Here is a 23,595-nt window from a genome sequence, read left to right on the forward strand (position 1 = left end):
AGGGTTTGGTGACACCGGAAGTCCCAGTGTTGCAAGCTTCCTGTTGTTCCTTCTGACAGGTGAGAGCATGGTGCAGCTCCTGCACACTAGCCGTGCCCTTATTCAGGGACCACCCCTTGGCTACAGGAATACAGGATAATTCTTTCTCAGGTGACAGAACTTTAATGGACAGGCCCCCAAGAAAATAAACTTGGCTTCAGACTTGCCTGAGGGCTTCAGTAACTAACAGCATGTCCCCTATCCTCTCCCCTGCTGTTAACTGAGACTGTGCCATAAATCACAGTTCCTCTTTCCTGTGTATGCCTGCCCTACTGGCTCCGTACTCCACAGCTGCTGCTCTGGGCCTCAAGTTTCTTATCTCTGCAACCAAATAATAATGGTTTATAACTCAGCTGTTTTTGCAAAGATGAAATGAGACTGTGTATGTGTGAAATGTTTGGGACGTTTTGGTTACAGCCATCTTGGGTAAGCATTTCTCACAAGATAACTCAGGATGCTGGATCAAAGCTCTGGCTTGGAAAACAGACTGCCTAGCCTCAGGCTCTGAGTTTTCTTTAAGATTTATTTTAATTTTCATTCACGTGTATGTATGTGTGTCTATGGAAATGTATCATACGTGTTTGTAGTTGCCTGTTGAGGCCAGAGGAGGGCTTCAGATCCCTGGGAGCTGGACTTACAGATGATTGTGATCTGCCTGATGTGGGTGCTGGGAACCAAACTTAGGTCCTCTTGAAGAGCATTAAGTGCTCTGAACTGCTGAGCCATCTATCGCTGTAGCTCTAGACACCTCTCTCACTAGTGTGAATCATAGTTATTTTCTGTGTCTCCAAATCTTATTCTGCACACTTTGCTCAAGAGTCCCTGGTGTTTGGGAATTTTGTGGGATGGGGAGGCCAGGGCTGCCTGCAGAGTGAGTGACTGATGCTTCATAAAGGGCCAGGCCTCAAACCCTAGGGACTGTGGACCAATCTATTCTATGCCCTAGTTACTTTTGGGATAATGTGAATGTACTGGGCTGGTGAGACCAAGACACAGCAGCTAGGAGAGCCCTGGACCTAGTAGAAGCCCAGGAGTGGCTGAATGGTTAAGAGGAGAGGCAGCTCACAGTGCAGGGAGGGCCTGGAACCCTGCCAGGCTTGTGTGGTCGTCTTTAAAAAGAAACAAAGACTGACTTCCGACCAGGTGACCCTAAGCCTCTAAGCCTAGCAGCTGCCTACCAGGACTTCATAGCCCTGCAGGGGAGCCTGGCTGTGTGCCAGATCTCGCCTTCTGTCAGCCTAAACAAGCCAGTTCGCTTTCCCTTCATCAGCTTTGTGGGCCTATAGGGCCTTGCTTCCCATTGAGGCAGCTCTGAGGATCCCCATGTAGACTAGAGACCCCTGCCTGGAGAGGAGAGGCCCATTTAGCAACGCTCACTGAAGGCCCCCCTGGCTGCCTGCTTATATTTGGGTGCTAGTATCCTGAGGAATCCTTCTTAGTACCTAACTCTCCCAGCATGTTAGGGTTAAATACAAGGAAGGAGTGATGGTTGCTACTGAAGGCCTGCGATTATGACAATACTGTTTCCTTCTTCTCTGTCCTAGGCCCGATCTGTTTGACATGACTATGATAAAAGATGCCCCTTTGGAGGGCTGTGCCTGCTGGTTGCATGGAAACTACTCGGGGATTTTCCGAGCCCTGTGGATTTACAGTGCCTTGGGAGTAATGCTGGTGGATGCAGGCCTTGGAACGACACTCAGCATGCTTCGGGATGCTGCTAGTGGCTTCATGGATTCTTTCAGCCTGGATACCCACTGGGGACAAAGACCACAGTTTCAAGTTTACTTCTCTACCTTTGACTTGGTGGGAATATTTGCTCTGGTCTCTCTGGCAACCTGGATTCCTTCTAAAACGTAAGTCCCCAAGTCCCATTTCTCCTGATGAAGCATGCCTGACACGTTCCTTCCAGAGTGTTCTGTGCTATAGGCCAGGTTGTCCTACTGATGGTTGAGGGCACTTTGTGCTGTGGCTGGTTATCAGGAGAGCTGCCATCTCCTGAACTCATCCATGTGTCTGGTATGAGGCTGGGAGCCCAAAGTAAAAAGTTCTCCTGGAACCAACCACCCTTCTTTGTGCTGATGGGCACTCACTGATCAAGGGTTCACATGTCTGTCTTCCAGATTGTAGATACTCTGAAGATCAAGGCCTGTGGAGGATGTCTGTGTCTTGGAGACATGGTGGGCACCTGGCACATGGTCTTTCACACTGAAAAAAGAATAGAGGAAAACACTGTGATTAATTCAGGACACTCGTAGTTCATACGGAAGATAGGCATGGCAGGATGGTTTCTTGGCTCTGTGCTTAGAGCTGAGAATAACAAAAGACCAAATGGCTGGTACTGTGAGAGGTGTGTGTCAGCAGGTGGTTGTTGTGGGTTTGAATCTCTAGCACCCTATGTGAATCAGGGCAAGTGACAACTGAATTCTTTTCCTTCCTCTCTTAAGCAGGGCCAGTATTGAGGTTCTTCTATCCCCTTCTATCACAAGGTTGGTGTTGAGGCTTATAAAACAGACACTATGTGCAGAACACATGCCAGATGTGGCACAGGGTCAGGGCAGTGCTGGTGGAGAGCAGCTTCTGGGGCGGTTTCTTCTGCTTGGCTCTGAAAAGTCTTTCTGAGCAGAGCCAAATAAGACAATGCTAGACTTTGCACTGGGCACCACAGGTTGGCAAAGACAGTTGGTTGAGGGTCACAATTACTGCAGCCCGTGGGAAGACTGAGAGTCAGACCAGTGATAGGCAAGGGAAACGGGCTTCCTGCTAGCTGGAGGGAGGGAGCAGAGGCTCACCAGTCCTCTGTGGTTCTGCAGCTGATGGGCAGGAAGCTTAACCCCTTGGGACTTGCAAGGTTGGTAGTGCCTAGAAATGTTTACTGTAGTGCCAGGTTACCCAAAGGAAACTTGAACCTGGGGCCACCTAGCATTTGGCTGCCTAAGTGATACTTGGGGTGGGGTCTGATTATGGATGGACTTCAGGCCTAGCTAGTCGATAATGAACTCTCCGGCAGCCCTCCTTGAATTGCTAGTGCAAACATAGGCCTCTGCCTGTAGTACATGCTAGGTGTATGCTGACTATATACTTGAGGAATCTGAGATCAGAAGTAGATTGTCTTACTTGGAGGCTAGGCACACAGTAGACATGTCATTGAAACAAGGTTGGTCTGATGGGATGGTGACCCCTTGTAGGTTCTTCAAGTGGGCAGTGTGTCCCCACTCTATAGGTGAGAACCTAGGGGCATGTATGACTTACACAGGATATTTGCTGAGAAGGTTGAGTTTAGGTGTCTGTTTTGTTTTGGTTTGGTTTTGGTTTTTTTGCGGGGGACAGGGTCTCCCTGTAGCTCCAGCTGGTCTGGAACTCTCTATGTAGACCAGGCTGGCCTTGAAGTCCGCCTGCCTCTGCCTCCCAAGTGCTGGGATTAAAGGCATGCGACACCATGCCCAGGAGGTGTCTGATGTTTAATGCAGAACCAGTCAAGTCAGCTGGAGGAGAAAGACTTTTCTGGAGGTCTTAGGGTTAAAGATGTATGTGTGTGAGACTTCTGCTGTGGATGATCTTGGGCCCATGGAGTCTGGAGTCCTACTTCTCCCTAGGAGAGACAGACTTTAGGGGATACCCCCAGAAATTAGGGACCAGTGCTGGGCCTGGGGCTAGAGTTGAATTGCACTAAGGTACTAGCACTCAGTTGCTCCTGGTTTGGGAGATGCTGTGTGTTTGGCAAGTGGGGACTTGCAGCACAGGGTGATAAGAGCTCTGTTCCTGGACCTGACTGAGCAGGAGAAGGGAGAGGAGTCATTTCAGGAAGGGGCTATGAGGCTCTCAGCTTCTCAACCTCTTCATGCCCTCTCCCTCATCCTCCTGCTGTGACAAGTGCACCTCATTTATCGTATGACTCACGGCTCCCTTTCTCTTCTTTTATAGGTTACTCCCTAGAAATAACCCCATTGTGGTGGTCCTCTTTATCTCCCCTTGTGAGAGTGCAAGGGTAGGCTCAGGCACTAAAAGACACAGAACTGTAACGGGGAGAAATAAGTCTGTGTTTGGTGGTTTCAAGAGGGCTACACCCTAGGAACAAGGATGTAGTAAAAATCGCCATTTTATTAGATCAGCCTCTGTGCAGAGTGAGTGGCAAGGCTGATCCATGCAAACCCCAGAACAGAGCTGTGCGTAGGCACTGTTAAGATCTGGGTTACTTCTAGAGTGACCAGCGAGAGGCAAAGCAACTATTCCCATGGACCACACTGCCTGGAGCTGAGAGATGTGACTTCAGCTCCTTCTTGGCCCCTCTAGTGACTGTGGCCCTGAGCAAATCACCCTCTCCTTTTGGTCTGTTCTTATTGGTAGGAAACTATGTGATTGCTCTTCTAAGCTGGGATGCTTGGGAGTAAAAGGGCATTGTGACACTTACTGAGAGATGACAAGTGTAAGACAAGCAGACATTAGGATGTGGCTTCCAGGATCACAGCACCAGGTCCAGGGACATATGGTCTCACTAGTTGGATGATTGGTGCTGTTGATGCCAGTGCTTTTGGTGCTGGCGATACTGGTTAATGTGGGCAGTTTTGGTGGTCTTGATACTGGTGGTCTTGGTACTGGTACTGCTGATATTGGTAGTTCTGGTTCTAATATTGGAGCTGTTCGTGATGATGCTGATAATGCCTTTGGTTCTGGTGTTGTCACTGGTTCTTATGGGCCTGGTGTACTGATTCCAGGGGTTCTGGTGTTACCGATGCTGGTACCTCCAAGTCCCCTGGCAGCTCTGCCATTTCCTGTGGTAGCTACAGCAGTGGCCTGTACTTCTCTTTATGATCCACGTCCTCCGTCAGCCCTCTTCTGCCTGGCAGGGCATGTGTCTTGTTGAGTGCTGTTATCAAGGCTGTTTTGCCTTGGTGGGCTCCCGAGGAGATGGAAACATATACTCTAGTCCTGGGGATCTTCCCCTAAGATCCTCCAGCTGCCATTCCTGGAGATAGCTTAGCATCCTGGACCTGTCCCCATACCAGTGTGCCCAGAGCCCAGGGTGTCTGCATAAGCCATCTAATTTTGCAGATATTAGTGATGAGATTGTAGAAATCTAACTCAAGGTAAGGTTGCTATTTCTTGAATACAAGTAGGCCTCTTGGTCCTGAAAGGGTCTTAATTTAGATTGTCAATCCTTGTTTAGAAGTGTGGTACCATGGCTGTGGGGAGCTCACAACATCACAGGCACAAAGTTTCAGAGACTGTGACATGACACCACATTCTGCTTCCATGTATGATAAGGCTGTGGGTCACTATGATTCTCCCTAAATCTGGGAGATTCTTGACGAAGTGGCTGTTCAGCTTGGTCTGCAGCGACACTGAACCCCCATCTCTTCTCCCTGAAAACAATCAACAAAGAATCCTTCCTAAAAGAAACCCCTAAAATCTGAAGAATCTCCGAGTAACAGCATCTTATAATCATGTAAGGCATTGATTGCAGGGTCTGTGTTGGTCCCCTCTCTCATACATAGTGAGCACCCAGAGTTTTCCAGGTAACCCTCCTGTTACTCTAGGTTGAATTACGATATGGTAAATATTCCCACTGCAATCAACTGATGACTTCTTCATCTTTTTCATTCATTTTTCCTCAGTGATTGGAGACTATTTTCTCCCCTACAGTTTTACTGTTGGAATTAATTGGAAGTACGTGTTCAAGGGCTTGAGTCAACATTTTTGTTGTTTTGTTTTTGCATATTATACGTACTCAGAGAATATTAGCTATTTTTAAGTAAAATAGTGAAGTGGAATTGGGAGAGTAAAACACAAGACACAGAGAAATAGGAAAATACCGAAGATGAGTCCATGACTTATAGAAATTGAATGTTAAATTTAGCTCTGAGCTTCCTAGTTAGCACAACATGCTGAGTGTGTTATATTTGTGTCTAAATTAAGGTTTGGCAAACTTTTCCTACCCAGGGCCAGAAAGTAAATATTTTCAGTTTTAGGAGCCCCCGCAATTCCCTATCACCCACCCACACTACTTTTGCATCTGGAGAGCTCCCAGAGCAATATGTAAATGAGTGGGTGTGGCTGTGTTCCAATAAAACTTTATTTACAAGAACTGGCTAAGGGCCCCATAAGCTGTCGTTTGTCCTCGGTTTAAATAAGAAAACCTGTTTGTCTTTGAAACAAACTTTTCCTGGTTCATAAGCACTAGAGGGAAGTTTGTTGCTAGATGTAGTGTTTGCACGAGGCCGGGAAGCGGCATATGGACAGTGCTTTCTTTGGGTTTTACAGGAAATATAAAAGAAGGCCTTCATATGGCTAGTTCACATCTACTGTATCTTATGCTGTGATACTGACAAATAATACACACACATATATTTTGGTGGGGATATGGGACCGGCAGGAGGAGAGACTTCAGTGAACATTCAGGAAAGTGTGTCAGGTCTCAGTGCTCGTTTGAGTGGCTCTTTATCCAGCAGACCTGGACTCCTGACATAGGTACTCAGTACCCTGCCACATAGAGTGGGTGTGTCAGAGAGAAGCTTGGCTTCTTTGACTGACAGCTGCAATTATTGAAAGAGTATCTTTGAAGCAAAATTAACCAGGTTTTTAAACTTTGCTCTTTCACAGCTGGGTGATCTTGCTCCACTTCTTAACCCCCCTGAGTTGCACTTTGTTCATCTGCAAGTCCTAACAACTCTGAGTTACACTCCAGTGCTGGCCCACTCGTATTCACTCTTTAAATGTCAGTTCCTTCTCATGGAGGGGCCAGGGGGCTGGTGGACTTTTTAAGCCAGAGCCTGTGGGTGTGAGGATTATACAGCCCCTTCCTCCTGTGAGTATTCAGTCTTGAGAAACACTGTCCTGTGGAATTCCAGAGCTTACAAAGGGAGCAAATTCCAGGAGGCTGTCTATGTAACCTCTTACCCTTTTCCTAAGTCCTTGTTATCCCTGAGGGGTTTGGATGCAGGTGAAGGCTTATAGTCACCGCACAAAAGATCTTGGGCATGCAGTAGGACAGGCCTGGGCCATGGTCACTGGAAGTCTGGGTCAGGGTGGGTGAGTATGAACCTCTTTCCCTCAATGATTGATTCACCAGAGTGAGTAAGGCTCTGGACCGTTTAGCAAGAGGTAATAATTTAAATAAATAAATGGCCATCAACAGGTTCCAAGCTTTCTGTTTGCTCCTGGTCAAATGGATACACGAGGAGACTTAAAATAGTGGAAAGAATTTTCCTGATAGAGAAATGCTCTGGGGAGCACTTAGGGTCTTAGATAACCTGGGACAAATAAGTGCAACAGCTTTCTGGTGATATGACCTTGGGGAAATGAGCCTCTCTGGACCTTCATCTCCTCTGCAGAAGCTGGCTATAGTGAAAATTAGATGAACCTGGCCAGATGTTAACCCCTCACCCCTTCAAGCCTGGTGCATAGTAAACCTTGAATCCAACTCCACTTTGCCATACAGATGGGTTATGTGACTGTTGGGTTCTGAGGCTCTGGCCTCTTCTGGTCTTTCAGTGGCTGGCTAGGTTTTGTGACCTTGTGCAGGTGTTGAGAGGTCAAATGAGTCACCTCTGAGAACGTGACCTGGGAACAGTGAGTGACAGCAGAGCTGAAATCTTGGGGAGGAGCCTTGAGTGGTAGAGAAGGCGGCTTGCCACGTTCCTTCAAAGCCAGGCGGCCCTTGTCCACAGCCTAGAGGGAGTCCTTCAGTTGAGACCACCATGACTCTGCAGCCCAGCCTTGCCCTGTGTCCCGTGCTGGGGACACTGGGCATGCTCCAGGCTCTCTGGGTCCCTTTACTTTCCAGTGGCTTCTGCAAAGTCTGTTTGGATTCTAGAATTTGCCATGGAGCATTTCCCTGTGTGATGTGAGTTGCCTAGAAATTAGAAGCCACAAAAGGACTACTTTAAAAACGTGCTGTTTCATCCTCAGGCTTAACATGCGCTGAGGATGTGGCTTGTTTGCCTTGGACCAATGCCTTTGAAGAAATGAAAAAAATTGGGACAGTGGGAAACTGTCCTTCTCCTCTTAAAAGTTCCACTTTTGTGTCTTATGGGCCTTGTTCTACCTTTCTCTTTAAATCGATTTGGAGGCTGTGTGCGATGCTGCGTCTTGTGTTTCAGCAGATCTTAGGTGGCACAGACAGTGCTGGCTTCCTGCAGTTCCTGTCCCTCAGCATTGGGTCGGCTACAGTGTGGTTGTCTGTCCCTTCATTCCCTCGATTTGGGAGTTGACTCTAGGAGTCTGCTTTTGTTAGCAGTGCTTTGGTGAGGGTCTAGATTCAGGGTGGAGTGTGTCCCTGTAGTTCAGTGAATAGGAATGTACTTGAAGTCTACCCATGGGATGTCTGCTGGCTTTCAAGACAGAGCCATCAGCTTGGGTCCTCCCTAGGACCAGAATCTTCTTGGGTGAGCAGGCGGCAGGTGGGGGGGGCGAGCTGGTGCTCACTTCTGAGACCCTACATCCATCATACATCCATCAGCAGTGTTTTGTACAGTCATATCCACTCAGGTCATGATTGTATGGGTTGAGTTCTGAAAGGAGACTAGTAAACATGTAGGGATGATCCAGAGTCAGGATATAGTTAGTGTGTTGGGTCCTTCCACAGAAACAGCTATGGGTAAGCAGGCAGGAAAAAAATAGGGGTGAGTATGTGGGGTGGGGGACAGCATATTCATGGCTCTGAAAGATATCTGTGAAAGCTACCCAAGGTGTTGGCCTTGCTGATGTCTTCAGGCTGGTCGTGAAGGTCCTAGGCACTAGTGCTGGGATCTGGGGAGTTGTAGTGCAGGTGAGGTAAGATGGAAGCACCAGGCATCTTGAGAAAGGGGTGCCTTGCTGGGCAGAGGGGTTGCATCAGAGGGTCACTGCGACTATGTGAGGAGCTATCACAGTGGAGAACAGGGACTGTAGCAAAGCCTAGGACTTTAGACCCAGGAACATTTAAAGAAAGAATCTTGAGGTCCCTGTGGTGTGCTAATGGAGCCCCTGGGCAGCAGCACAACTGCCTGTGGAAAGTGAAGACTAGAAACTGCTGGAAGGAAGTTCAGTGTTGAGGAAAAGCCTAGAGAAATAAAAGAAGATACTGGAACTGCATTTCTTGTCCTTGAGTATTGGCCGTTGTTTTGTTTTGGTTTTGTGTGACAGTGTCTCACTGTGTAGCCCACATTGGCCTTGAACTTGCACTGATCCTCCTGCCTTAGCCGCTTTAGGGTGGGGGTCTCAGTATGGTGTGTACGCCACGCCCAGCTTGGCAGTTCTTATAGATGTGTTTTTGCCTTGTCAACCCACTGTTAGTGCTAGAACCTCAGCATTGGCTTCTTTTGCTCAGTCTCAGATAGATATCACCAGGAGATAAGCAGTTCCACTCCAGTGAGACTTTATTGGGGTTTAGCACAAGGAACCAGTGCATGGGATGGTGTCCCCAGGCTGCTCTCTGAAGAAGCAAAGAGGAAAGCTTGTATCTCAGGGGCCATCAGAGTCAGGCACTCTGGGTATGCAGTGAGGCTGTAAATGTGAAGAGAAGCAGGTGTCATAGACGGGACCACCTAGGATGCAGATTCTGCCAAAACCTGCTTCTCCTTAAGATAGAAAAGACGCTTGGATGGTAGCCTTCCTCACTCCTTCCCACCATAGTCCTCACAGCAAACCTGTAAGTTTTGTCCAGCCAATGGTGAACTCTCTCCAGATTTACCCAACATTTACTGAGCACCTACTCAGTACAGGGCGCAATACCAAGACGCCATCCTGTCCCATGTTTCAGTCATTTGATTTCTTGGTGTTCTGTAAGGTGGTTCCTGTCATCCTCATTTCACAGTGAGAAAATCCGTGTCCAGCCAATCACCTACTCTGGGTTTCCCCAGCATCACGGCTTTTGGTGTTTTCCACCTCATTCCATCTGGAGCCATGGCCCCAGGAGCTGTAATCAGACTGGAGTGTATGCATGTGAATACGCTCTAGCTACCTGGGGGCTGAACTCCTTCCAGCCTGATACATGTGGATCTAGTTGTCTGTCTTCTCAGCCTCTGTTTCCCCATCTGTGAAATGGTGTGCTGGATAGCTTTGTCTGTTCACTTGGCACACATGCGAAGAGAGACCCTCAGTCTGGGAATTCTCTATTGGATTGGCCCATGGCCATGTCTGTGAGGCATTTTCTTGGTTGTTGAGTGATGGGAGTGGTACCACCCCTGGGCAGGTTTTCCTGAGTTGTATAAGAAAGCAGGCTGAGCACTTGGGGGCCAGGGCAAGCCAGTAAGCAATGCTCTTTTGTGGTCTGTGCTTCAGATCCTACCTCCAGGTTCCTGCCCTGAGTTCCTGCCTCAATTCCTTCAATGAGCAATTGTGATGTAGGGGTTGTATGCCGAAATAAACTCTTTCCTTCCCAAGCTGGTTTTGGTCACTATTTATTTTATCACAGCACAAAGCTAACTAGGACAGATGGGTTTTAATAGTTTGTCTGCATGGGGAGGGTCTGAGGTTTAAATGAGATACATTTAACACAGACCCAAATGGTATCAAGTGCTTGATGAAGTCCGGTCATTGTTCTGGTCACCACACACTTTACAAGTGACCTTACTGCTGTTCAGAGAGCCTCAGGAACTTGCCAATGGTCACACAATCTGTGACGGCTCTTGGGATGAGCTAGGCCAGTTTTCGTCCAAATGGAAGCTCCTTTTCTTACCCTGCCTCCACAGAGAGACCCTAGTAACTACCTGGGCTTCTTTCTGTAGGTTCCTTTGTCTTCATTGAAACCTGAGGGAACCTTGAGAGTCAGAGCAAGGTGGGGTGGGGGGAGCAGGGGGAAGCCTTGCTGATGCCTGTGGAGTTAAGCCATTCCCAGGTTTCATCTGTTCTAGTTAGTGCCCAAATAAAGCCTCCAAATGGCCAGGAGATTTTCATTGACAGTGTGTTGTGAATTCACATGGCATTTGCATCTTCCTGAGGATGATAAATGTTTAGATAAGAACAAGCATCAGGGGGAAAAGGAAAACTAGGGGAAACCCAGGCAGGGCAATCAGATGGGGCCCTTTTGTGTGATGATCTGGTGATAAATGGCTTAAAGGAGACATGTGATACCCTCTGCTCCCAGTGTTGGACTGAGGAGAAGGGGATGGACTCTTTCGTCTCTGGTGAAGCCAGTGCTTTCCGGATGCTTCTGTGGGCTGACAAGAGTCTGTCAAATGTGAGGGTCATGGCTGTGATGACTGAAGTCTTGCCTGTGTAGGAGTGGATGGCCTGGCTTTTTCGTGGTTCTTCCCCTTTCTTGACTGTGTGCTAGGGTTCAACAGAGGTTGGGAAAGCTCAGCCCCCAGCAGGCAAGGACTAAGCTGACCATCACTTTCTGGGACTTCTGAACATACCATGCCACATTGCCTGCCTCACGCCCCAGAAGTGTCCACTTTCAGTGCCATAGATGGTGGGTTGCCGGCTCCAGGTGGAGAGGCAACAGGGGTCCTCAGAAAGCAGCCCATGGTAGTGATGGGAGCCCGCTGTCTTTACAGTCCCTGTCCTCCTGCAGAGTCCTCAAAGTCATAAACCGAAACAGGCCAGAGCCCAGGAAGATGACAGGAAGTTACGCTGCAGCTCTTTGGGCCTGATGTGGGTGTGGCAGGTAGGGAGGTGGACAGGGGAAAAGCTTGCTGTACAGTGCAAACTGTTGTCCCTCGATTCCTGACTGATTGTATAGTGACTCCAGTGAGCAAGATTAGGGTCAAGAAACCTGAAAGTTTGCATTTTTTGATGACGTTCTTACTATTCTAATTTTATTTATTTATTTATATGTGTATGAGTGTTTTGCTTGCATGTATGTAAGTGCACCCATGTCCTGCAGTGCCCACAGAGGCCAGAAGAGGGTGTCACATTCCCTGGAACTGGAGTTAAGGATGGTTATTAGCTGCTATGTGGGTACTGGGAACTGAACCCAGGTCCTCTGGTGCTCTTAACCCCTGAGCCATCTTTCCAATCCCCCTTCACCATTTTAAATAACTTCTCTCCTCCCCCCTTGCCCCCCCACAGGGTCTTGTGTTTCCAGACTGGCTTCAAACTCAGTAGGCAGCAGAGAGTAACCCTGCACTTCTGCCTCCACCCCTCAGAGTGCTGGGGTTACAGGCATGTACCAGCACACCTGGTTTATGAAGTGTTGTGGATCAAATCCAGGGCTCCGTGTATGTAAGGCAAGCATTCTACCAACTGAGCTACATCCCAAGCCCCAAGGACTCTGTTTTCTAACAGATCACCCTAGTGATTCTGGATTTGGGGTTTTCTGAGCTGTGATTTTACTGAGGCTGTAAAGAGGGTGCACTTGGCAGGGTGGGGGGAGGGCAGCAGCTGAAGAAAGGGAAAAGTACATATTCCACACCCAGCCTCTTCCTGACTCCTGCTCCTTGGAACTCAAACAAGGGGCTGATTCACGTGGCTCTAGGCCCCCCTCACTGGAGTTGAGGGCCTGAGCCTTCCAGTGACTAAGGAGGAAATTCCATTTCAGTTATTCTGTGCTGTGCTGTGCGTTGTTCATAGCATTCTCTAGCTTGATTTTAGGGCTGCCTCATCCTTTTGGAATTTGACTTTTTTTTTCTTTCTGTTTTTCTTTCGTTGGGTGATAAATCGAGGTGTGTACTTAGTACGACCCTACAAAACACAACTGAATTTCTTCTCCTGTCCACAGTCATTCTGGGCATCCTGGGCTTCATGCTTTAGGATGCTGGGCTGTCAATGGTGTGTCAGGGACATGCATGTAACTGCCCATTCCATCCTTTTATGTTCACTTCTTAACGCTTTGTGAATGACTTCCTTTGAAAGCCCCTATTGCATGCAATCCTGAGATGTGGGATCTGTTAGGACTGTTGGAGAAACTGCTTAGAGTGTTGAGGAGGAACCTGCAGAGTGTGGGCTAGTGTGACAGCCGGGGTCACTGTCACGGAGGCGTGGCAGCCATATCACCGGAGGTAAAAGCAGCTGTCACATCTTGCTGGGAAGTCTCCCAACTCTGCCTCCTTTTCCCAGTCCCCACTAGATCTTGGTTTTGAATCTAGCTGCCGGCTTCTGTTCAGCCCCCTGTAGCTTTCTTGGCAGAGTTAGCTGCTCTGGCCTTTTAGCTCATGGTCACTGGGGCCTTTTCTCCCAAGTGGCTCTGTCTCTCCCAGGAGACAGTGAACATTTTCTGGTGAAGGCATAAGGCTTTGGTTTACACATATTTCAGAGCTCTTCATCTGGGGTGAGTTCATGTTTGCTGATGAGGAAATCTTAAAAGCCTTGGTTGAGATTTTAACCCTTAAAGGGAGCCGGACCATGCAGGGTACTTTTCTCTCTTACATGTTGTACTGTTTCATACAGAGCATCACTGAGGGTGTAAGTGGCTGTCTGTTGCATTCTCAGAGTACTTCCTGCAAAGCCTACCTCCCTTGCCTTGGATCAGGTGAAAGGGCAGCAACCAGCATGGAAATACTTAGTGCTGTTTGGGGTGGGGTGTGGAAATGGATAATCTTAACTGTCTTTGAATTTATGGCCCCATGATGCATCAGCATGGATGGCAGCCTGGATGTGTTTCTTTTCCAAACCTCAGTCTCCTCAGCTGCAAAGTGGGAATGATGATAGTACCTGCCTTAGGAGGTTGCCTCAAGGACTGTGGAGATGGTACAGATACAATGTTCTGTCTGTGCAGGCAATGCTGCCAGGGCTGTCTACTGCATTCTCAGAGTACTAGCGTTGAAGAGCTCGGGATGAATTCCATCTTTAACAACTACCATTGTGCTAGGCATGGTGGTTGCATGTTTGCAATCCAGCACTTGGGAGGCTGAAGATAAAGTTACAGACCAGCCTGTGCTACATAGGAAGTTCAAGGCCAGCTTATACATTGAGACCTAGTTTTAGAAAACTGAAAGTGGAAGGGACGGAGGAGGGAGGGAGGAGGGAGGGAGAAGGGAGAGAGGAGGGAGTCTCCCAGCCCTGCTGGTGGGGAGCCAGTATCTTGGGAGGGTGGGGTGTAGGTGACCTTATAGGGGGCCTCTGAGCCAGGATGGTCCATGCTTCCCCTCCAGGTGGACACAGTGACTAGCTAACTGGAGAGAAGGGGCGAAAAAAATATTTGGCCAAAGTTTTAGAACCAGATAGATACAGCATTCTTGGTGGTGTTGGTGTGAGGTTCAGTGTGCACATGCAGTCCCAGGGAGGGAGGTGGGTTTTCCAGTGCCCTGGGCTTTGGGCCTAGAGGCTTTTCCTAGGCCCCTCTCTGATCCTTGATGAGGAAGATCTGGGGCTCAGAACTTCTGCTTTGTGGAGCCCTGTGAAATCTTGACCCAAATCAGGTGCAGCGAGCTGGAAAGCAGACTTCCTTCCTTCCTTCCTTCCTTCCTTCCTTCCTTCCTTCCTTCCTTCCTTCTTTCCTTCTTTCCTTCCTTCCTCCTTTTCCTCCCTTCTTCCCTCTCTCTGCTTCTCTTCATGCTGAGAATGGTTCCCAGGCCTTTAGCATGCTTGTCAAGCAGTGTACCACTGACCTAAACCCTTGGCACCTTTCCAGCTGATCTTTACTTAAAACATTTTTTTTTGTGTGTGTAATTTTATTCTTTGTTCCTTTAGTAGTTATTTCAGGACCTAGAGAAAAGGATTTTTGGTTAGCAATTAAGAAAAAAGCAATCCTAAAACCCATCATACCTTACTGAATAGAAATTCAGTATATCAGAAACTCATGGTCTGAGAGGCGGCCAGGTTGTATCTGAGTGTGACTTGTACAGGTAGCAACAGAAATCCCTTCTGGCCCAGGTATTCAGCCCTGCTTTCCTTTACAACCTTCTTTTCTTGCTGAATCTCAAGCCGACTGATACATGAAGCCCACACTAGGGAGATCAGTTCAGTTAAATATTTCCCCGATAGTGTTAATTAGATTAGTAAGAAATAACCATAGCTGACATTTACCTAATGCTTATTAACTCCTAGGCAATTAAACTTAGGCCTCATCTATTATATAATTTAACTCCTATAATAATCGTAGGAGATACAGTGTTAAAGTTAATTAGCACAATTTTTACAAACAAGAAAAAAGATCAGAGAGGCTAAGTGTAGTGTCTGAGTCACAAAGCTGAAAATGACCAATCTGGTATTCTAGCTCCAGCACCTGGCTCTAAACCTAGTGCTGCTATTCTGGTGCTAGCCGCCACAGGAGGTGTGGAGTGTGAGGATGCTAACATTGATTGGTTAGTTGATTGATTGACATTTGCCTGTGGTGAAGGGCAACAGTAGTCACTGCCCGCCATCCTAGAACATTGGTCAGCCAGGCTTGCTGGTCGTGCAGAACAGGTGGGGGTGACTTTGATTCTCACACACTTGTAAGGCTCAGAACCTGGGGCTGCTGGACCTTGAACTCCTTTCTCGTCTTTCTCCTGTTCTGACACCCAGGGTCACATGGGAGGACCCAGGCAGGACTCAGAACTGTATAACTGTTTGCAGCTTTATTTAGCTTCTCTGAAGCATCTCCTGATTCAGTCACATTCTTTATTCTGGACAGTGCTTTCCTGGGCTGTGTCAGACACAAGGATCCTGGGGCATCTATGTTGGGACTTGTGTTGGGAATACAGTGGGTAGAAATAAATGTCCCTGAATGTAGTGTCTCTACCTGGTATGACAGAGTGGCTGTCAGCTCATGGCTATCAGCTGCTAACTTGTCTGGCCTTAGAAAGGTACCACACAGCTCCACCTCAGCCATGAATAACAGAAACAGACCACTGTAGCGTGTGTGTGTGTGTGTGTGTGTGTGTGTGTGTGTGTGTGTGTATGTGTGTGTGTTTTGTGGGGAACTGGACATCCCACAGAGATGGGCCATAACCACAAGGGACAGGCTATTGGAAGGGAGGACTTGTCAAAGTGTAAGCCTTGGGACCAGATCTGAACACCAGCAGCATGTGACTGAACCTTCCTCACTCGTTGCCTGGCTTCTCTGCTTCTTGGAGTGCCATTTTAGAAAGTTGAGGCCTTCTGTCCTCCTTACGGGACAGTGCTGTTGGTGACATTGGTTCCTTTGGCCTCAGGCCCCCTTATCTTAGGCCAGGGCCCAAATAGCAGCTTTATGTCCCATAAACTGTCTCAACTGAACCCTACCGCAGGTTACGGGTGGGACATGGTTGGTGGTGGATAAAGACTGGGTGCGGCTCAACATGGGGAAGTTAGTGGAGGGCAGGGGGTCAGGGGAACTGACTTTTGGAGGAGCATTGGCTTTAAATACACAAATTAGGTGAACTTTGGGCTTCTCTCTTTCCTTCTCTGAGGGGAAGTTATCCTGTGCTTGAATATTTGTAGTCCACATCTGGTGCTGGGTACAGAGATCTGCACCGAACACTGCTAGCACTTCAAGAGAAGTGTTGTCTGTTCTGTTTCAAGTTATGTAATAATAACTAGGTAAATTTCTGAGTCCATCCCAGGCATCATCCAAGTGGTTTATGTGTGTGAACTCCTGTAACAACTACTTAAGGGATCTGTGCTACTGTGGTCTCTTCTCTGTTACACACGAGCAAATTCAGCTCAAAGGAGTTGAGTAACACACCTGGGTCCTCAGCATCCCAGACAGGACTACAGAGCACAGGCTCGAAGTGTTACCTCTCACAGCCTTCCACCAAGGAAGACAGCTGCCTTAGTTAAACTGCCTCACCACAATTCCCTTATCTCATGAGAGAGGATGAAAGCAGACTCTGAGCCCTTTAGGAGTTTGCCAGAAATTAATACATGATGGCACGGGACTGAGCACTAAATGCAGGATCCTTTTAATAGTTTTTCTTTTGGCTAGATGAAGGCCCAGCTCTTGTGTCATTGTTGGTCAGCTTTGCTGTCCAGGTGGCCTCACAGTGGAGCCTATACCTTAGTCCAGCTTGATAGGTGTGACTTCACTTCTCTAGTTTCCTATCCTCTGTGAACTCTCGGGGGCAGCAACAGAACTTTGTATACCTACCCTCAGCACCCGGCAGACAAGCTAGCATCTTCTTCTGCACCTGCCTAACCTACTGCACGAGGCCCAGATATGTCCTGTAGCAGTGGGTCACCTGGGGGACCATAAGTGACTGCTGCAAATCTCAAGCTTCAAGAGAGATGTCTTCATGGGTTGTGGAGACACTACAGTGTGGGTGGATCTAGGCTGCCCGTGGGTAAAGTGTATTACCTATGCCAGGGGCTGGAGCTCCTGTTAGGGAAAGGTCTCTTCTAGAGCTTCTTTCTGGGCAGTTTCTTCTTCTCTCTGCCAGGGAAATGGGAAACAGCTGGCCCCTGAGCCCTTGCAGTTACCTAGGCAGGCATTCCGAGAAGGTCTTGGTGTTGTGAAGACTTCCAAAGCCTTTCTTCCTCTCACAGTCCTTTTGCTCTGCCCTGGATGACCTTCTGTGACTCCACAACCGTCACATAGCTAGAGCTTGCAGTAGTACCCTGAAGCCCGGGGACCCTCTCCTGTCACCACCAGATGCATCAACCTGAGGCAGCAAACGAGTTTGTGTTGCCCTTGCTCCAAACGATAGTAGACATAGCAGTAAAAAGACAAATGACCACTCAGCTTAAAAATGGGCAGAGGTTGTGAGCACACATTTTTCCAGAGAAGGTATATGAGCACACAGAAAGATGCCAACATCGTAAGTTGTTAGGGGGATGCAAATTAAAACCAAAAGATACTCCTTTATACTAACTAGGATGGCAGGAATTAAAAACAAAAAGAAATAAAATAGAAAATAATAAGTATTGGTGAGAATGTGGAAAAACTGCTGGTGGGAATATAACACGTTGCAGCATGGGAGAAATGTGACTCCTCAAAAATGAATCCAGTATTGTCATATGACCCAGTAATTCCACTTTTAGTCGTGTAGTCACAAGAATCCAATGATGGAACATGTTTGTCCATACAAAATTTTGTATGCAGTTTTCTTTGGTTATATGGCATATTGAATTCAGGGCTTCATGCATGCTAGGCAAACACTGTTACCTCTGGGCTGATCCCCCAAATATTAACAGCATGATGCACAATAGGCAGAAGGTAGAAGCAGCCAGGAATCCAGTGTCTGTCAGTGGACAAAGAGAAGTGAGACTTGGAGTGAGGCCACAGAATGGATGAAGCCTTTGTACCTGCTGGGTACAGAGCCAGACTGAAAAGGTCACATGTTGCATGGTTCCATTTCTTAATGAGATAGCCAGACAAAGCAGGTCTTTAGATGCAGAAAGCAGGCTGGTAATTATGGGGCAAGAGTAAACAAGGATTAATGGCCTAATGGTACAAGGGTTCATCTTGGGGTGCTTGGATGCAGGAAGAGCCTGGTACTGATGTGAATGCGGGGTGTTGTGGTCCTTGTTAGATGTTCTCTTTTTCAAATCAAATTCAAGCATTTTGCATACCAGCAGAGAGCAGATCTATACTCCAGATCCGTCTCTGCAGCCCATGGTCACTGATCAGTAATGATTTGCTGGATGAACACATGAGTGAGTGACTAGCAGTAGATAATCTAGCCTGTGAGATTGAGACTTGCTGTTCTTACATGTGTTCAGTCCCAAACCAAGCAAACACACTAGAAGTAGTCAAGGCTTGGTCTGCCTGTATTCAGCATACCAGTGATTTCATTCAGGTCTCTAGACATTGGCCAATTTTTCTCTCATAGCAGGAATTGTTTCAGGAAGCAATGGAGATGGATGGAGAAGACCCCTTGTTTAGGTTCCTCCCTTCCCTTTGTCGAGGTGTGTGACCAAGGGCAGAAGTGGAGGGAGCTGACATTCCTAGCATTCCTTCTGGGAAGTTGTGGGCCATTGTTTGTAAAACAGAAGGCCTCCCTCCTGTCCTCCCTTCCCCTGGACTCCATCGCATTTGAAGGAACAGTTAAGCAGATGCCCCAGATGCCTATGGGTTTGTAGGTAAGAAGCAACTCCCCTCTATGCATAAGCTGGGGAGCCTGAGTTTCTTTGGTTTTGACAGTGGGATGGGTTGTCATTTATCCCATCTGACTGAGTCTTCAAAGCCCTAAGTGATACTGTGGATTCTTTAACTTGCAAACACACAACTGTGGATGAAGCAGTTTTGTGTTGGAGTCCTGAGGAGTAGGGGTGGGACAAACGTCTCATGATTCTAGAATGGGCATGTTTGATAGCTCCTGATTGTATCCTCTTCTATCTGTTTTTTGTATCTTTTCCCCCTTTTCTGAATGTGTGTACACCCATCTACCCATCTCTCTTTTATGCACCTGCCTACCAGTTATCCAGACTTCTACCTATCTGCACACTCACCAGCCTCATCCACCCGTCCATCCTTCTGTCCATCCACACATGCACTCACTTCTCCATCCTTCCATCAGTTCATATACCCACTCATCTCATTCATCCAGCCACCCATTTACCCATCCACCAACCCATCCATCCATCCATCCATCCATCCATCCATCCATCCACACATCCATCCATTTACACATCCATCCATCTACCCATCCACCCATCCATCCATCCACCCACCTACCCACTCATCCACCTACCCACATACCCATCCACTTATCCATCCATCTATCCACCCATCTACCCACCCATCCATCCATCCATCCATCCATCCATCCACCCATCCATCAACATACTCCATCCATTAGTGCATGCACCTATCCATCTATATATTAACCCACTCACTCCATCCATCCATCCATCCATCCATCCATCCTCTACCCTTCCTCCTATCCACATGCCAGACCACTCAGTTGCCCATTACTTTATCTAGCTATCCGTCCACCTTCCCCACCCACTCATCCATCTTTCTAACACATCTATTTATTCACCTATCCATCTATAAATTCATCCACCCCCCATCTACATACCGACCTATGTATTCACCTATCCACCTTCCCACCCGTATTTACTAACAGGGCCAGTCCTGAAGACATAGAGCAAAGGAAAGCAGACTCAGGCCTCAAGTTAAGAGGAGGAAAGATTTACTAGAATAAAAGGGGAAACTCAATTTTGGCGAGTGTCATGATTTAGAAAGGTACAGGCTGTTCTGATGATAACAGAGGAGGCCAGCAACCTCTTGAGATCCCCTTACCAAGGACAAGTCCTATCTTTTGCAAGAACTCTAGGACAGGCTTGTCTTCGTGCATGGGATCTGTATCCATGACCTTGAGAGTCCCCTTTGGACCGCAGGAATCTGTGATGTGGCATTCCCTATTGTAGCTTTGCTGCAGAAAAAGAAAAGAAGGAAGAAACAGAGGGGACCGGTCAGCCCTGCTGTGCATTTACTTTGGGGTCCCAAACCTCTGTTTCCTGGAGCTGCAGGCTGAGTGTGGGAGGCATGCTGCAGCCAAAGCTGGAGACGGTGTCTGCTGGCACTGCTGACTCTATGCAGTGGTGGCAGCTGGCCCAGACAGACCTTCTCTCTGTCCTATTAGTCAGCGGTCTAGTGACCCAGGGCAGAGTGGAGCCTGTATTTCCGATGGCTGGCCACCTCACACAGTGAGGTAGTTTAGTGATTCTGAAAATATGCTGGGATGGGCTTCTCAACTCTGTCCTCCACAAGGGACAAAGCAGGCTCTTTAATGAGCAGCTCTGCTTGGCCCAGAAGGGCTAGAAGACTGCGCTGGAGTGGGCAGTCTGGAGTCTGGCTTTGAAGTCATCGGTGTTATGTGCACTGCAGTGCCGCCTTTCAACCCCTGCCCTCAAAGCTGACATACTTGTGAGCCCTGGGATAACCAGGGCCACCAGAATCAACCAGGACAGCAGTAGAGAGGAAAGGATGGATGACCCTGGAGGCTGTGGGTGGAGTGGGACTGGCACCAAGTCAGACCTTCCTGGTATAGGGTTTTGTGTTAGTGTGTGACTGGGTGTGTTTTTGCATCCATAAGAGCCCTAGAGGGTGAGCCTTTTGGAGTTGGCGTGCTGGCTTCTCTGATAACTTGCTGAGCAGCGGGCACTCGCTCATCTTCTCTGATGTGCATCCTCACTTGTCAGTGGAATAATAGTAGTATCACAAGCAATGTCTGTGGTCTTCACAGTTTGCCTTATGACCATCTGGAGACCCTGGATTCCCATTAACAATCTTGTAATTGATGATGTACTATGTCCCAGGGGCTAGAGGACAGAGGGTGGAGACGGGTTATTCACCTGAATTCCCCATACCACACCTTTGCACAGCTAGTATGTCCTGATAGAGGAAGAAGTTTTGCTTATGTCGCCTAATTCTTGCAGAAAGTACATGTGTGAAGAGCAAAGTGAGGCTGGATTGGAGTCTCCAAATTGGCTGGGTTGCACAGGTGTATGTGGAACCCATAAGTGAACTTTGAAGACTGGATGTGTTCACACAGTCCCTGCTGCAGTTACCCATCACTCTCCTTGAGATGGGAGCAGACTGGCAAGCTGAGGGTTGTCTGTTGGCCTGCCACCTTCTTGATAGTATTTCATAGGGCTGAGGATTACTAGAACCTGTCTAGTGCTTTCTCTCTGTTAAATGAGGGTCATCGAAACTGAAGGTGGGCAGTTAGGTCCCCCATAATCAACCAGAGCTCATTTGTCTTTTTAGTGTCATTTGCCTCTGCCCTTTGAGGAACATGCAAGCTCCCATGAAGTGTGTCCCCATGCAGTGTCTTTGTGCTGTGAGTGCCCTGTGTTCCTCTGGGATGTTAATTATTTTAAGAGACAGGATCCTTCTTCCCTTCCTCCTTCTTTTTTTTTTTTTTTTTTGTGGTACTGGACATTGAACCTAGTACCTTGTATGTATGCTAGGCAAGTGCCTAGAATCTCTTGCAAGTGCCTAGAATCTCTTGCTTGCACCTCTGAGTGCTAGGACTGTAGGTGTTTCTCACCACACATGGTTTATATGATGCTGAGGATTAAACCCAGGGTTTGTGAACGCTAGGTGAGCCAACTCAGCTAGGTGTGCTTCAACTTTAATCCTTTTTATTCTTTTTGTTTTGAGATAGACTCTGTGTTTGTAGCTCAGGCTGACCTGCAACTTGTTATTCTCCTGCCTCTTGAGAGCTGGGATAATGGGCATAAAGCATGGCAGCCAATTATTTTCTCTACTGAAACTTCTTTTCTAGAAATTTGCTTATGGACAGTTTTATCTGGGCTTTAGGAGAGGGTTTGGAGATAGATACTTCTTTCCTCCTTTGGAATTGTTTCCCAGCCTCCTCCTGTTTGAGGAGGACCTGCCTCTCCCCTGAGCAGTGGCTTTGAACTCTGGTGGTGTCTATGGCTGGGACAGCAAAAGGACACTAGACTCAGAGCCCAGAACAGGGTGTCTGGTTCCTACTGTCCCTCTTCACAGGCCCCCCTCTCAGTGCCACATAACTAGCCCACCATCTGACAGCATGGGTCTCCTGGGGACTCCAGGTGGTCAGAAGTGGGAGGAGAACCCCCAAGTCCTCATTCTGTGGCCCACTACCCCAGTCCCAGTCTCTCTGTACTTTCTTGCTTCATCAGGGTTGTGGGGATTCCTAAGTCTTATGCCACTTGCTGAGTGCCCAGAGCTAGGCAGGAAGCATGTTTCTCTCAGTCACTGAACACAGAGACACCTCTATGGATTAGGGATTAAATCGAAACGCTCTGGCCTGCTCATCTGGCCTGTGTTTTTTTTCCCCTGCCCCTGACAAGTAGCCCATGCTGTGATCATGCAGACACCGTGGGGGTCCTGCATATCTGTACTCCTGCAGACATTGATTGTATAGAGAAGTCATTGCTACATGAAAACACAGGCTCATAGACTCCTTACTAACACCGAGCCCAGCCCAGCCGCATGGGTGCTCATCAGTCATGTACTGATTGCCAGACCTTGTAAACAGCTGTCAGTTGGCTATAAGAATAGCAGGAAGTCAGAACTGACCTCCATTTGGCTCACTGAGTGCATTTACTGCTATAGCAAACCCCTTTGCAAAGCAAACCAAGCGAGGCCCCAGGCTCACTGAAGGCTCGGGATGGGGTAGTGGCTCAGGAGCCTGGTTTTCCAGATTCAAAGCAATGTTTGCCTCCTTTGTTCTTTATTAAGTTTTGTTTTAGCATTATTAATTGTTCATAATAATGTCATGACATTTTTGTACATCTATAGAATGTATTTTGATCATTCATTCCCCTTTGATCATTCTTGTCCCCTTCCTACTCCTGATCCCCTTCTTCCCTATTATCCCACCTTCTTTCACATTTGTACGTGGGGGTGACTCCAGGTGTTATTTGGGGTTGCTTACGGAAGCATGAGTGAGGAGTTCCTAGCTGTATAACTCCTGGCAAGTTCATGAATGTCTCTGTGCCCCTCTGCTCCGTTTGTAATATCTGACTATGGGCCTACTTTCTAGAATGATTAAGAACAGTTAATGAGTTAATACACAGGGGCTGAGAACAGTGCTCCCTGCAAATGTATGGTAAACACTTGTTAAATGTTAACTATTGATACTATGTGCCTGGAAGTCTTGTAGCCGCCAGCTGATTTGTCTGCTTGCCAAAGTTAGTTGTGTTGGTAATTAAATATTATATAAACAGGTGAAACTGGAGTTTCTTAAGAGGTGTTTCATGAAAAGTTAGCTTAGTATTTTAGAAAGAATAGGTAATATTATTTTGCATAGAAGTTGTTTCTAAATTACTTAGAGGCAAGGCAGCTAGAAAATGTGAAGA

General features: G+C 47.7%; 1 protein-coding gene across 1 annotated transcript in view; it reads left to right on the forward strand.

The window, feature by feature from the left end:
• The window catches only part of LOC108491420, a 214,815-nt gene that overhangs the window by 63,693 nt on the left and 127,527 nt on the right, over window positions 1-23,595 (forward strand). Inside the window, exon 4 of the mRNA XM_029569557.1 lies at window positions 1,584-1,892. Within this exon, the coding sequence (XP_029425417.1) occupies window positions 1,584-1,892 (309 nt within the window). The remainder of the gene's footprint in view (window positions 1-1,583; window positions 1,893-23,595) is intronic.

The sequence above is a fragment of the Nannospalax galili genome, unplaced genomic scaffold, assembly GCF_000622305.1.
Source record: "Nannospalax galili isolate Female #2095 unplaced genomic scaffold, S.galili_v1.0 scaffold380, whole genome shotgun sequence".
NCBI classification, from domain to species: domain Eukaryota; kingdom Metazoa; phylum Chordata; class Mammalia; order Rodentia; family Spalacidae; genus Nannospalax; species Nannospalax galili.